A 15804-nucleotide genomic window follows, 5' to 3' on the forward strand; every position below is an offset into this window, starting at 1 on the left:
TGAAAATTTGATAAATTACAGGCTTACAGGATCCCTATACACAGGATAAACTGGAACCTCCTCCCGATTAACGAACATCGCCTCCGCGACCACAGGACCTGCAGCAGCAAGAAGATGCAGAAACAGTTGCGAGTGCGTTTCTAAAGCCGATCGGCAAAGGAGGTCGAAGTCGAGGTCGAAAAAGAGTACCGGGCGCGACAACATGACGGTTGGTCAGTATGATGCCCCGAACCTTGTCGACTACGAAACCGGTGGCGTAGCTGGCCCCGGCAGTCTCCGTGTCGAAGGCCCGCGTGGCGGTGGTCCGCAGCACCACCACAGCGGGCACCACCTTGGCGAGGACGCGCCTCCAGTCCTCCGCGGTGGCGGCGCCCTCCCGTGCCGGCTGCCCATCGACCTCCATCGCGAGATCCCCCTTCATGCACGAACTATCTATCTCATCTGGCCCTAACCTCTGCAGCGCGTCTCCTTCCTCCATCGATCCAGACCCAAGCGATCGGATCCCGCCCTTGGATTCAACTTCCAGTTAAGGAGGGTTAGGGTTTTCGAGCGGGGATCGGACGACTGGAGAATTGAGGAAGGAGTAGCGGAAAGGGAAGTTTATTAACATATTTAAACTTATTTAAATCTGATTAAAATCACTTTAAAATTTCAATTTAATTTGATAAAAAAATATTTGATTTTGATTATAATCGTTATAATAATATTGAAATAAGAGTATTTTATTTTTAGAATGAGAAATATATAATGAAATGTTATTTTGATATTTAAAAAATAATAATTTTTTTTATAAAAATGATATTTAATTTTTATCCATTATATAATTTCTAAAATTGAAAGAGACGAAGGTTGTAGAGCTGTTTTATCCATTATTTAATTTTTAGATTTGCACTGAAATGAGTTGTTTAAGGAAGAATGACAAGAGCATTAATAATTATCGCTGTTTTATTGTTACACTATTTCAAAGTATTATATAATATTATTCAACAGTTTATCGGACCCCGTGGCTTGTGAACTATTAGAATCATGGACATGACAAGTAAAAAAAATCATTTAAATTTATTTAATTAAATTAATAGTCAAATTAAAGTTTAATTTTACATGTAGAGGTAAACATAGTCAAGCCGCTTGTGAACTATTAGAACATTTAATTCGTGAAATTATAAACATGATTAAATTAAGCTTACGGACATGTTCATTAAAAAATATTACCAAATTATTCGAGATTATTTTATCGCGAATATATTATATATATATATATATATAAGAAATTAAATATCATATGAATTATAAATATTATAGATTGAACTTAGTTCATTTATCTTTTAAATAAGTTATTTTTAAATCAAACTCGAGCTGTTCACGAACTATTTAATTTCATTACAAATTGATTTGAAACAAAAGAATTAAAACTCGAATTGAACTCGAGTCAAACTCAAACCTCTTATTGTTCAGTTCAATTTGGTTCGGTTCAATTACACCTCTACTTACATAGCTTTCTTATAGAGAAACACAATCAGACTCAACCAATTCAGACCCACTGAGTATTGTCTCAAAAGCTTCTAATTTGATTTAGTTAAACAGATGGGATTAAGTGAAAGCAGCCTTGGACATTCATACACTTATCTTTTCATTTGACCATTTTTCACTATTGTTATTTGTTTCTTAGACATTGTTGTTGTTGTCGTTGTTACTGGTTTTGCTTAGCAATTCCCACTTTTCCTTAGCAATGGTGAGCACAACCATTTCAGTTTAGTCTTGTGGTATGGTACCAAAATGGACAGAACAGACTTGTTCCTTCACTATACAGAATGAAAACATTCCAAGCCTAGCTCAACAACATAGACAAGTTTTTTGAAGTCTATGAATCGCCATCCAATATCACTTTGACATATCGAATCGAGTTCTTCGAACTTCGATCGGGTTGAGTCAGGCTACCACTGAGCCCTGACCCCATGAACATGGAGATAACTGAAACTAAGTGGTAGTATGGTATGATACATGCAAGTTATAGCATCAAGTCTTTGAGAAAGCATAACAAAGTCCTAACTGTTACTCTAAACATGCTGATTGATCAGACAAAGTCCTAAGCTTTGGTGTTGCAAATTGCAATCCAGATTTGAGCAATAATTTATGAATGATTGCAAACATTTCATAACATGCAAGTGTCGACACCAGATTTCAGAGACGAAAATATTGTAGGAAAGAGTGGCTTATCATATATACATGGTATCAAATAGAAACACCTCACCAATCACCTTAATACCATCACTGGCCAGGACTGGCACCATCCTAGTAGTCAATACATGCATTTTCTCTTCTTAATCGATAAGCATATCTATGAAAGTAAGCAAAACAAAGAAAAACTATGCTTATTTTGATGAGACTTCGGATCGACGGTTACCGGGAGGAAGATCCTTTGGGGTGCACACGAGGGCCCTTCGTTGCAAATGCCTCAAGCTCTGCTCCATGCTGATCTGAATCATCTCTGCCAACATCTTCTTTGCTTTCCCTGCCTGTTCCTCGCCTTCAATCTTGGAGACAATGCTACTCACAATGTTCTCAAGTGTGTCTGCCTTTAGTTTGGATCTTTGATAGGGAGAGTCCCTCAGTAACTCTAGAAGCCGATGAGCTTTCGCTTGAGATGTTGGTGTCCCTTGAACAGTGAGCTCAAGAAGACCTGGAATGGCACCTTCTTTTAGAATAAGGCCTTTGTATCTGCTTCGGTCGCTCTCGCACATCGTCAAGAGAGCTCCAACTGAGTGCTCTCTACTTGGAGAAGATCCTTCTTCAAGAATCTCGACGACGGTTAGCAACCCACCTTCCTCAGCTGTCAAAGCCTGCCTACCTTCATTAAAACCAATCAATGATTCCAAAAGAGAACAACATTTTTCAGCTGACTTTGAGGACTTCTTACAAATCTTGAGAAACTTGATCATAGGTGGAATAGGATTAAGTGCGAGGATGGTCTTGAGGTTATCATTGATCGAGGAAAGATTGTGAAGAGCTGCTATAGCATCTACCTTGGCTTGTTGGCTTCCATCTTCAAGGACCTTAATAAGGGGCCGAATGGCCCCGGAGGCACTTATCCTGGGTTTGTTGACAGATGAGGCAGAAAGAGTAAAAAAGGAAGCAGCGGCATACTCCCGTAAACAAGAATTTGTTGAGTCTAAGAGAACAATCAATGGTTCAAGTGCTCCTGCTTCCACTATACTGATCTTGTTCCTGCAAATATAAAGCACAGCACAATTCAGCAAACACTTCGTATTAGTTTTAAGCGGTATTGCAAGTAAAGCACATTTCTAAATCAGGGGCAGTAGACCAAGAATATTTAGGCAACCAAAGTTATCATCTGAAATATTTTTTTCCCATCGAATTCAACTACGGAACTTGCAGGTCATGGTAACAGTTTGGCAATTCAACTATCAATTCTGTAACTCCATTTACTACAATGTTTCAAAACAAGAAACAAAACCCATGGTTGTATGCACTTGTAAGCCAAAGTATGGGAGAATAATCGGGGAAAGTATGTGCAACGATAACAACTATCTGTTATTGCTAAATATTTGGGGTCGTTATAAACAAGAACCTTGTCTCACTTCAGATTATGCATGATTGTATTGCTACAAAAGAAGATATTGTGGCAGGCATCTAAATTTTTGTCCAATTTTCAAGGGGACACAAAGACACACTGCACGTTGTGATCTAACTGGATGAATCATCCAAGACCTGTTTACTAATTTTGGGTGGATTAAAGTAGCTTATTTGGTTAGATAGGACAATGAGCTACTAATTGGGTTGTTCAATCTGCAGGTGAATCTAATAAGTATGATAGATTCGCTATCCAAATAATTCAAAAGATTTTGATCCCCCTGAGGCCAAAGGATTAGGATACAACCGTTATTTTAATTGAAGGAAACCTTTGAAACAGAGATTTTTAAGGGCACTTATAAATGAGTATTAAAATGAAGTGCCATAAGAAAGATCATGTGGCTTGCATATACTGAGTGAGAACCATGGCAGCTTCAGACCTAGAACTTAGGAAATCTTCAGCAACTGACCACTGAATCACCTTAATTCTTACAAAATGAGTATTTCTCCTAATTGGAAGCGCCTTTATCCGAGAAAAAAAAACAGAAAGTGAAACAATTAAGTGGCTGGATCCCGATCGGTTAGGGTTTCTCTTTGGTATTTACTAGCATCGGTCAATCCAAGAATCCCTTTTTAATGCATCCAGCAATTTCTGTAACATCTTCCTGAATTTCTCATTTTTCTTCACAAGGAAAGATCATCGGATTCTACAAGCGCCATCATCTTCCAAATCAACAAAGTTACTAGAACAAGAAGCTTACCGAGCCACAATCTATAGGACAGAAAAAGAACCATTTTCATTTTCTTTAGACCAAAGGCCGCACCTTTCATCCTTCACGGCAAGATTAAGGAGGGCAAGAATGGCAGCTTCACACGTCGAAGCCCTCCCAGACCGCAGCATCGCCACGAGGGGTGGTACGGCGGCGGAGAGCTGCCGCCGGTTCCTCGAGGAAGTCTTGGTGAGCCTCCGGATGTCCAGCGCCGCCTGAGCCTGCAGCTCCTCCACTCCAGACATGACGCCCTCCATGATCCCCTGCAGCTCCGCCGCCGACACCCTCCCGTCGCCGCGGCAATCACGAGTCCCCGGCGACTCCTCCCCCCATCCATCACTCCGCCCCCTCTCTCCCTCGCCCAACGCTTTGGGTAACAGGAGTGGAGATGGAAGACGACGAGGGCGATTATTAAGGCAGGGAATTTACTGTCCCACCATTTTCAATTCGCCCCATAATTTTAAAGTTGTGTCTATAAAACCCTAGATATTTAATTATTTCTCAGTTTTACCCAAAACTTTTAAAAATTAAGGGGCGTTTGGTTTGGAAAATATTTTCTATTTTCTGTTTTCTATTTTCTATTTCTAGTTTTCTATTTTCTGATCCAATTTTTAGAAAATAAAAAATGTGTTTGGTATGGTATTCTATTTTCTATTTTCTGGAAAAGAAAATGGGAAAATACGTTTGGCTTCTCTGTTCCACGAGCTCCGCGCACTGCGGTGCCTTAGGGCGCACCGAACGAGCCTCGCGGGGAGCTTCACCGCCACGATCACGAGCAGCTTCGCCACACAGCAGGGGAAGCAGCAGCAGATCGCCGCGCACTTCGTCGCTGTCTCCCTAGCCGCCTCCGCCAGCCTCCGCGCCCGCCTCTGCCAGCCTCCGCGCCCGCCTCCGCCAGCCTCCGCGCCCGCCTCCGCGCCCGCCTCCGCCAATCTCTGCCAGCCTCCACCAGCCTCGCGACCGCCTCCGCCAGCCTCCACGCAGCAGGAGAAAAATCGAACGATGATACGAGGAAGAGTTACTGTGCCGCGTTTTCCCATTTTCTCATTTCCCTTCTCATTTCTCTTCTCCGATCAGAAAACAATATTTCATTGTTTTCTGTTTTTTAAGAGAATGTCTTTTCATTTTCTAGAAAATGACATTAGAAAACGTAAACCAAACAACAACTTCACGGAAATTAGAAAATGAAAATGGAAAAGGCTCCAACCAAACGCCCCCTAACATTTTCCACCCAACAACTTTGCTCTCTTTTCTTTGGTAAAAGATAAAATCCACCACTCTAACAATCTCACACGGTCAGCCTCACGATCATTTACGAGGAGGTAAATCAGAAAACTACAATTAGCCACTACGGAGAGGGCATTATCTCGACTTCATCGAGATTTAATTCTTGTCCACTTCAGCAAGTCTATCGCACAGTAACCTAACTCAATCATACCTCAGAGACGAACAACTTTACTCTCAAAGTAACAAAAATTCTATCAAATCTAGCATATATTTTTTTGATAATTTAGATATCTAACATATTTTTCATCAATTATCAAAATAAATTTAAAAATATAGAATTATCAAGATAAATCCAAAAATATGAACGCCATATCAGTCTGATTAATGTTTGAAACATATAATGGTAACTTTTATACTTTTATTTGCAAAGTGAATGTAGATTTGTTCAAAACTCAAGAAAATCGTAGAAGTTATTAGGTAAATGTTTCAATGTGTAAAAACTATCTAATAACTGTTTTCAAGTGATTTTAGGATTTAAATTTTATGATTTAAGATTTAATTATAATTATTTTAAAATGATTTTGATTAATTTAAAATAATTTTAATAAAATTTAAATAATTTGACTAAGTTGATAAAGAAAATTATAAAATAATAATGATTTATGTGTAGTAATTTTGATTAAAGTGAATAGTTAATTTTTCACATTTAACCGCTATCGAAAATTACTATACAATTATAACTAAATCCTAAATCTAAAAATCTCAATTCTTAAATTCTAAACTCCGAACACTATTATATCAAAACACTCTTTACCATCTCAATCAAAATTATTTAAACTTCATCAAAATCATTTCAAATTAATCAAAATAATTTAAAAGCAATTGTAGCAATTACTTAATAATTTCTACATATTATAACAACTAATCCTAACCGCTACAATAACATTAAAAATAAAGAACAATATTATAGTAATTATTCGATTGAATAAGGAGTATCTATCTCTTTTGATTTTTTTTTTTTTGAAAAATAGACGCCCCTTTATTATTATTTAACATAATTTGAAGTGTCCTTTGAATTTTTTGCCCAACATTATATTAGTTATAAATTTAATCACACCTCATTATTAAATTTAAGAAGCAAAGTTTAAAAAAATTAGGAAATTCGAGGGGTCATTTCGCTTTTTTTCCTTTTCTTTACCCACCCAAACTTTGGCGTAGGTGGAGGGAGATTTACTTGGGGGGACGAAGCACATGCTTCCGAGATAAAGACAAACGAATTAAACCACAAAGGATCGAAGGTCAGTGGGGTCCACCATTGTACGAAATTGATATCACAAGGACATGAGTGGTACTAAATTTAAGCTTGGAATTCTATTAATTTCTTTTTAATTTTATGGAGAAATAATTTAAGTGTTGATGAGGAATCTTGTACTAATTAATATGATGCGATGATAAAAAAAATAATAAATACTCCAGAATATAATTAAGTTGATCACGATGGAAAGTGTAAATATGTATAGGGAGAAGAGGTGCTAAAAATTTGAATCATTTCCCGGGAACAAAATTGAGTTGGTTACGACGCAGCAGAGTTGTAAAAGAAGGCAAGGGTCCGAATCCTCAAAATCATGCAATACCCTTCTGCGTCGTGATCAACTGCAGTTTCTCGATATACCTCCTCACAGATGGTCGTGGGACTGACCGTGTGGGAGGTTAAATGCCTCTTTTGCAGAAGATGATAAAAATTAAATGCATTTGAGATATAATTGAGTTATTTCAACAAAGTTAAAACAATATCCTCCTCTGTCGTGATCAATTACATCTTCTCGATTTACCTCCTCATAAATGATCATGAGACAGATCGTGTAAAACTAAGGACATATTATACTTTAGAACTAAATGCCTAAATTACATATGAATTACACATTTAATTCTTTAATTAAAATATCTTCACCTTTTTTTGGTTAATAATAAAGGAGTCCTTATCAAAATATTTGTTTTTGTGAAAGTCTCTTTCACGTTGGGATAGAGCCATCTAACCAAACCTTTGTGTCATTTTCCATCCTACTTTAAAACCTTTTTAGTACATGTTTGGAATTATCAAGCACAGGGAACTACTTTGAACTTGACTCCTCAACAACTTAACTAAGCCCATACTGATTGAAGATATCATGGATTTAATTATTTGAATATATATTGTAGTCGAAATTTACTCATCCCTATCACAAATTAATTAATGGCATGAGCAATAATGTAAGAGTACCATTAATTAATAAGAATAATAATTCTAATATTTTAGTTTTGAAGATTATATTTGTATTATAGATCTAGTGTGTTCACTGTATCTAACAATTTGATAAATAATATTCCTTTATCAAAAATCTTGATTGAAAATATTTATTAAATTATTTAACTAAATAATTTTGGACAAGAGATTGAGAAAGATATCTTATGTAAAATATTATTTGGCAATTAAATATTTTATATTATGTAGAATTGAATATTGAACTATGACTTAAATATATAATACAATAAAATGGATAAGATTAAAAAAATAAGAATATTAGAAACAAAATCAAAATTGCACTTATTAATAAAAAACTTCAAAAAATAAATTTAAGATGATACCCAACCAATAAATATTTCAATTAGAAAATATAAAATTATGATAAATATACATATCGAATTAGAAAAAAATTTAATTAACAATGATAAAATAAGATAAATTTTATTAAATATAAATTATGATATAGTATGAGATAGAACATAACAATGCTAAAAAAATTCATATAACCGATCCCACTTACTAAAATAAGATTTGATTATTCTTGTTGTATTTGGCTAAACAATTTGAAAGGCTTGCAAATTTATTAGTTTCACATTTTTGTTTAGTGGCTTATCTTTGTGTTTGAGTGTGGATGCATTGATATCATGTGCAATCAATTTTGGCACAAATTTTTTTGTTATTTTCCTATCAGATAAATCCAAAGTAAAACTTATGCACAGTCAGGAACTAACCTTCAGGATATTCAAATTTTGACACAATTTTGATACAAATATCACCTAATAAATTATTTAGTAAATCTAACTTAATTAGTGGCTACTAAATGCTTCAAGTTGTATAAGATGCCTTAAGAGTTGGATACCTAGATTATCCAAAAAAAAAATTATACAGGATGCAAGAGGCTACCTGGGCTTAGTTGCTGTCAAACAATGCAAATGGAGACTTAACTTCCAAGTGGAGGATCTTGGCATCCAAATACACTGAAGGAGGCTTTTTGTACCTGGCCAATGATAGCTACCAAATGAAATCAAGTGGCATAGGATACTAGAGAGTGCTTGTACTTAATTATTGCTGAACAATTCAAATTTGAAACTTGCCTTGCAAGTGGCTGGCTGTCAGACTCATGGCTCCCTCCTACTATTATCTTTCTCACGACAATATAATCAACAGGAGCAATGGCAAAAACGTGACATCTTCTTGGCTCCCAGTCCACAACAACTGATAAAGCAACTCATTACTTTCACAGCAGAAATCTGACTTCCATTGCCAAGTGTCGCAGACAATTTTGTCATCATCCCCAACCACCCTGTTCTTCTTCTCTGCACTAGCATTCTTTTGTGGTAACAGGCTTGTTCTTTAATGCGTGGTTTATCCTATCCTCTTCTTCAATCTGTTTCCACATCTCCATAGTCGCCCTTCTGAATGAATTCCCTCCTTATTTAAGGGACTTTAGATTGGGACACAGCCTCCTTGCACTGAAGTTGATTTCTCATCCACAAATGAATCATCAAGGAAGGGTTATCTACCACTGTGGTCGACCAGATGAATTCCCATCAGCATCAGCTATTGCTTCTGCTCCTGCTTTCGACTTCCTTCAAGTGCCTCATACTCCACTGGGTCAATTCCAATTCAATCCTCTGCACGAGGTAAAATGCAAAAAGATGTTATCACTATATATTTTATGTACTTTGAAATTTCTATTCTAAGTTTTGAACTTCGCAGGTGACTGGGCATGCACAAGTCAATTTTATGGATCTGCAGAAATGGCATTTGCAATGTTTCTGGCAGCAACAAATGCAAGAAGTAGAAAACCTTGCAGGTGAGAATACCATTCTGCAATTTTTTTAATCTGCACTCAGTTGATTAAAAGTTATAAAAACTCTCCTTGCAGATTATAAACAGCACCAGCTCCCACTTGCAAGGATTAAACGTATAATGAAAATGGAGGGAGATGCAAAGGTTTTTCTTTTGATCTAAGTAATCTCGTACCCACTTACCAATGTTTACGGATTCTTTTAAGGACTGTGATTGCATAAATTTGGCAACAGATGGTGAGTGCAGACACTCCGATATTCTTTGCGAAAGCATGTGAGCTTTTCATCTCAGAGCTCGCAGTGCGATCATGGCTGCATGCAGAGCAGTGCAAGAGGCACACCATCCGGAGAACGGATGTTGCAGGGGCCATTTGCCATTCAAATGTTCTCAACTTCTTGTTAGAAATTCTTCATGCAGAAGAACTACAGGTATATAGTGGACCATTTTTCTGGTTTTGTATCCTGCGATCTATCCTACTGGAACCTATATCATCCAAAAATGTAAGAGGGTGTCAGCTTGAAAAAAAAGAAAAATAAGAATCAACATCAATGCAAGAAAATGAATTAATTGTCAATTGTGATTTGAAGATTTTAATATCTTTGACAGGTATACATGAGACAGACACCATTTTTGCAGCAGCAAATGATGCCCCAGCAACAATCTTACCCTAACTCTAACAATATCTTGTATGAACCACCTCCTCCACTGGTAAGTTTCTAGGAAACATACAAATCCAATTACTTATGTGATAACTAGATTTTTGACTTGTTTTCCCTCAGAACATAATCTTTGCTCGTTTCACTTTGTAGTGAGAAATATGGGCATGCATGAAAAGTATTGGCAGATTTGAATTGAGCAATCAATGACTCTTGTGGTAGAAAGGCGAGAGAAGTGTTATAATCGTGAATCATATTCCTCTTGTATCCCCTAAGATGATCTCAAGCTTGTAATTATAAGCATTGCTAAATGAAAAGAGAATCCACAAGAAGTGTAGTTTTGGATCTTTTGAATGTATATACCTCTAAAGACTCAACCAACCTCATTAAAATTTGGACCACCTCATAATAAACTTCTTTGTCAACCATCGGTAGCACTCTTGAAAGTAATGAGCTACCTTATAAAGATTGCAAAATAACTATTAGAACACCCAAACCACCTGTTTCTGCCAATTGTCACTTTTCCCATTTATGCTAGAAAATGACCATTCTTCGATAGAATCAAACATTAGCCATTAACATTCCATACTGAAAGTTAGAAGTTTGGACTAAGTGGATTAGGAAAAACAAGATATTTTTGCACGAATGCTTCTTGTCTGGATACAATAACAACAACCAAGTCTTATCCCTCTAGGTGGGGTTGGCACTTCTTGTCTGGATTCAGGAAAAAAAATACATAATCAACCTCACTAGCCCGACCTGGTTGAGGATAAGCCGGTGCAAAAACAGAAAGGTATAATATTCTATCAAGTAAAAGAAACAATGGAAAGGCAGACATACCGAGTTGCTTAAAAAATATTGTGGGAATAATTGGCAATGTAGTGTCCCATCATGTTAAAACCCAGTAGAGGATGATATCCAACTTGGTGGAGCTGCAATCACATGGACGAACGCTATAACCATCAGCATCATAAATTGTATTATTCCCATTTTTTAGATAATAAAACTAATGTTGATTAATGATCATTACTTAACAAGAACTCCATTTTCAGATCAATTTCACTTCTGGAAAAGGTAGACTTCCTTTCCCGCATGTATTGTAGTAAAAGTCGAGCTACTTCACAGGTTGTCTTATGCAGATCAAATTGCCATCGAGTTGGATCAATGGTGTCTTCCCAGCACATCGAAGTAGAACTACTCAAACCTCTGGATGAAATGAAAACACCGGGACTTGAATTGCGATTCAATATAGGTTCACCTGAAAACATTGAGAAATTAGTCCATGTACTGGAGTTCATACTAAATGCTTCAAACTTCATTTGCAAGAAAACAGATTCATTCATTCAAACAGTAATTATTAATAGAAAGAAGACCATATTATTTCCTAAACATAGCAAGACTGTTATTCGAACTGTTAGGTTACAGAAATTCATCTTTTGAAACACATCTGCTATATAATCAGATATCTATTCAGATAGAACTCTGCTTCTTCCCATCTCCGCCATTGATTGTTTTGTGATACATGCTACCCACTCAAACCCACACAATTTTTACTCAGTGTGGGAAGTCAAGGGAGCAGGTGGCAAGGTCAATTCCACACTTCCTTCCAACATTTGAACTACTACTTTAATTGATGGCCAACCTACTGGTTTCCATTGCACGCACAAAAATTGCGATGACACTCAATTTCTTTGCTCTTTCATCATCTTCCAGTGACATATTGACAAATCTCGTTCCTTTTTTAATTGGTATATATCCAATCAGGAAAACAAAACTCATCAGTGATTTCAACATCAAATTTTATCTTTCCACCAACCATTTCTAGTAGCAACGTTCCAAAAGTATAGACATCAGATTTATGTGCCAAAGAAGATCTCTAGCACTATATAGCCCATCGCCCCCTTACACCAGTCATTGAACCATGCTCTTCTCCTTTGAACACAGTTTTGCAAGCTCAAAATCAGATAACTTTGCATTGAATTCTTGATCGAGTAAGGTATTCCGAGGTTTAATGTCAAGGTGAAGGATGTGCTGATCACACCCATCATGAAGATATTCAATTCCTTTAGTTATGCCCAGGCTTATGTCATGAAATTGTGTCCATGAGAAGAAGATGCTTCTGCTCCCTTCCGAAAAATATACTTAACTAGTGATTTATTTGGCATGAATGCATAAACAAGTGCTTTGGAAAATCCTTGAACACAGAATCCAAAGAGTTGAACAATGTTTTGCGATGCATCCTTCCAATTGTGGCTATCACTTTAATGAATTCTTTTCCATTGACAGTAATATTTCCAAGAACCTTAACTGCCACCAATAATCCATTCTGTAGCTTTCTTTTGTAGACGCTGCCATACCCACCTTGCCCTAGCTTCTTCTGAAAATTTGTTGTCATTTTCTTGATTTCAGAGTAGGAGTATTGCATTGCTTTGTCGAATGCTATTCCTTTACAAATCTTTCAAATGTAAAGTTTTGCTTTTCATTCCTGTTCTTGCATAGCATTCTATAGATGAGTAATGCGACCACTGCCATTGTTATCACAGATGCATGAAGGTGTAACTATGATTAAAACATAGTAATGATAGTGTACCTACAGTACAACAGTTGACCAATGGTCAAATCTTTGCAGCACCATGAAAACCTGCCAAAAGAAAATATGATCCATAAGAGGTGAAATTTGACCAAAATATTCTGAGTTGATGTGCAAAAGGAAAAACCAAGTTGTTTTGGGGTATGTGGAGGGAAGAGAAACTACCATATGGTGCCCAGAGTGAACCAGAAAAGGAATGAGGGAATGGGACAAAGGAGAGAGATATAGTCAAACTGTAGAGGTATAGTGTAAAAAAGGAACAAGTTACAACAATGGACTAAAGAGAATTTTTCAGACAACATTGAACAAAAAGAAATGGTACTCTGATCTCTGTGAATTCTTCTATTGAGTGAAGGATCGATTGTACAATCAGTGACATTGCTTGTTTCATTTAACCTATAATCTGAGGCAGTTTCTACAATTTGGTAGATCCCATGCTTAAATGGGGCCTCCCAAGCCACCATCAGTAAGCAGAAAGTTTTATGTTGAGATTACTTCACAAGAAAATGATGATAATTGTACCAAAGAGAATTCAGTACAATCCAAGTAATAATAGCCAGGAATGTTGCTTAGACATGGGATACGAAGAAAATTACAGAATTGATGGGTGCATCTGATGAACAGTTGACGAGCCTATAAGACCATAAACTCCCAAATGTAGGGACATCCATAAGTTGCATCTCCAAAAAGATGGAGGGGTGAAGTTGAGAGATTAAGATGTAGAAGCCTTAGGGAGAGGTGCCCGTGAGGGTTGTAGACAGAAAGCAATTGATCATAGTAGCTGATTCTCCTTACTACTAGCCCTTCATTAGATGGAAAGCTGAGGACGACACAGTTTTCCTGACAAGAAAGCTCAAAGCCATGTAGCCCACAGGACTGAAGAAAGGAAAAATTATCAGGAGATTCTCACTGCTGCCACATCTTGTTACTGAGCACACTCATCCTCACTTAGGATTTCTTACATGAAACAGCAGAAGCGGATTGCTGACGATGAGGAAGATAGAGAAAAGATCCTTCATCTATGAAAGACTTTCTGAATCCGACAAAGCTCTGATCAGAAAACTAAAGTTGAAGCCTTTTCTTAGAAAATAACCACATATAAGCATGGTGACTTTCATTCAGAAAAAAAAAAGAGGCTTGATGACCTATTATACAAACCTAAATGCGTGGCCAGACTGCTTGCTCAAGGAAGAGCAAGTAATCTGTTGGCCATTGATATTCTGTTTTCATGGAAAGGCCTAATCCTTTGCAATTAAGAGCTCTCTCATTAAAACCATTCAATGCAGCAATAATCACTCTCACTGAACATAAAAAATTTTGACTGAAACCTACAAGCCATATCTTCTATGCAGAATAGGTCATAAATGGTACCCTACTCGCATTCAATAGCTGTACTTGTGAACATGAAATGGAAGGGCCAGTCAACAGTTCTTTCTTCCTCCTAGTGACGGAAACAAAAAGAAAAAGAAAAAATCAACTCTTGCCTCGTTCATCGAGACTATCCAAGCACGATTACAGCAAACTCCAGCAGAAGCTCAAATACAAAACCATTCAAATCGGCAGTGTCGAATGGCCCTTACCTCCAGAAAAAAAAACGATGTTTCGCGGAGCCCATGAAAATAATCGAAAACACCTCTATCCTCACCTCGTCGGCTTCACAACCTCTTTTTCCTCCGACGGCATCGCTCGTAAGCTGCTCGCCGGAGAAGCCGCGGGCCGTCATATGCGCTCGGCTAACGAGCCCGCCATCAAACGGATGTTACGGAGGATATTTTTCTCAATGAGTTATTTATATTTTCAAATTTACTCAATAAATAAAATTTAAAAAAAAACTCGTCCATCTCTAAAATTAATTAAATCTATATAAAAATAATAATTTACTATTTCTATTTATAAATATTAACAAATTAAATATATATATATATATATTATATGTATTGAACTGTTTCTTATTTATATGAATATTTAATTTATAACCCTAATTAAAGAAGTACGACCAAGATTTACCTATCCACATTATAATTGTGAATTATACTTGTAATCGCATTTCCATTTTTTTCCACATTCAAAATGATACAAATTTTAATATATATTATCCTAAATTATCATAAATGTTAGGGTTTACAATTTAAGGGTTACGGTCATCAGTTTTTTTTTATATTTAAAGATTCTATTTTTACCATTCAATTAATTTAAAGGGGATGGATTTAAAAAAAATTTATTCATCATCAAAATAAATAAAAAATATAAATTAAATTTTAATACACCATCCACTACATAATTTTTTTAATCCATGGAAATAAATTTCTGGTGGAGGTCAAAACAAACTGACCACCAATTTGATTTGAAAATTTTTTAATCCAATCTAAAACATAAAATTAAACATTAAAAATTATCATTTATCAAGAGATGATAGACACATCTATCAATTTAATTTAAATAATCCAAAAAATTTATAAATTTGGAAATAAATTAAATTAAAAAATTTTAAAATTTAAATTACAATTTAAACAGATTAAATTTAAATTACAATTTAAACGATTAAATTTATTAATTTATTTTTTTATTTTAATTTTAAATTTAATAAAAAATACCAACTCAGATCCATTACAGGATCCGATCCACAATCCATTTTAAAATAAATTAATAAAATTTCAATCCCCATTGGACCAACTCAACAGACCCAATTTAAATTAATCAATATACCGTGGCGATATAACAATATACCATATGTTATACGACAAATTATATAAATTCTGGAAACTAATTTTACATGCTTTAAAATTAACTTGATAAGAAGGTTATAGATAGTTAAATTATACGATTTAAGAAATATTAAAATTAATTTAAAAGGTTACAATGATGAACATATTG

The 15804-nt window shown here is 35.9% G+C and overlaps 3 protein-coding genes and 1 pseudogene across 3 annotated transcripts; 1 reads left to right on the forward strand and 3 right to left on the reverse strand.

Moving 5' to 3' along the window:
* LOC141828839 (protease Do-like 7) lies at positions 1-558 on the reverse strand. The gene is made up of 2 exons (XM_074716224.1): positions 190-558; positions 1-98 (listed from the first exon to the last, which is right to left on the reverse strand). The coding sequence occupies exons 1-2, from the start codon at positions 476-478 to the stop codon at positions 16-18; spliced, it is 372 nt and encodes a 123-aa protein (XP_074572325.1). The 5' UTR covers positions 479-558; the 3' UTR covers positions 1-15.
* Positions 559-2149: 1591 nt separating this feature from the next.
* On the reverse strand, positions 2150-4726 carry LOC141829320 (uncharacterized). The gene is made up of 2 exons (XM_074716764.1): positions 4416-4726; positions 2150-3225 (listed from the first exon to the last, which is right to left on the reverse strand). Exons 1-2 carry the CDS (start codon positions 4616-4618, stop codon positions 2373-2375), a joined length of 1056 nt encoding a protein of 351 aa, XP_074572865.1. The 5' UTR covers positions 4619-4726; the 3' UTR covers positions 2150-2372.
* Positions 4727-9248: 4522 nt separating this feature from the next.
* On the forward strand, positions 9249-10571 carry LOC141828846 (nuclear transcription factor Y subunit C-2-like). The gene is made up of 6 exons (XM_074716230.1): positions 9249-9515; positions 9592-9688; positions 9761-9828; positions 9918-10112; positions 10291-10392; positions 10494-10571. The coding sequence occupies exons 1-6, from the start codon at positions 9369-9371 to the stop codon at positions 10494-10496; spliced, it is 612 nt and encodes a 203-aa protein (XP_074572331.1). The 5' UTR covers positions 9249-9368; the 3' UTR covers positions 10497-10571.
* A 1319-nt stretch (positions 10572-11890) lies between these two features.
* Positions 11891-12872, reverse strand: LOC141829855 (rust resistance kinase Lr10-like; annotated as a pseudogene).
* Positions 12873-15804: the final 2932 nt, after the last annotated feature.

This window comes from Curcuma longa, chromosome 5, assembly GCF_044706935.1.
Source record: "Curcuma longa cultivar G26 ecotype Majalengka, Jawa Barat chromosome 5, ITB_CL_G26_1.1, whole genome shotgun sequence".
Lineage (NCBI taxonomy): Eukaryota > Viridiplantae > Streptophyta > Magnoliopsida > Zingiberales > Zingiberaceae > Curcuma > Curcuma longa.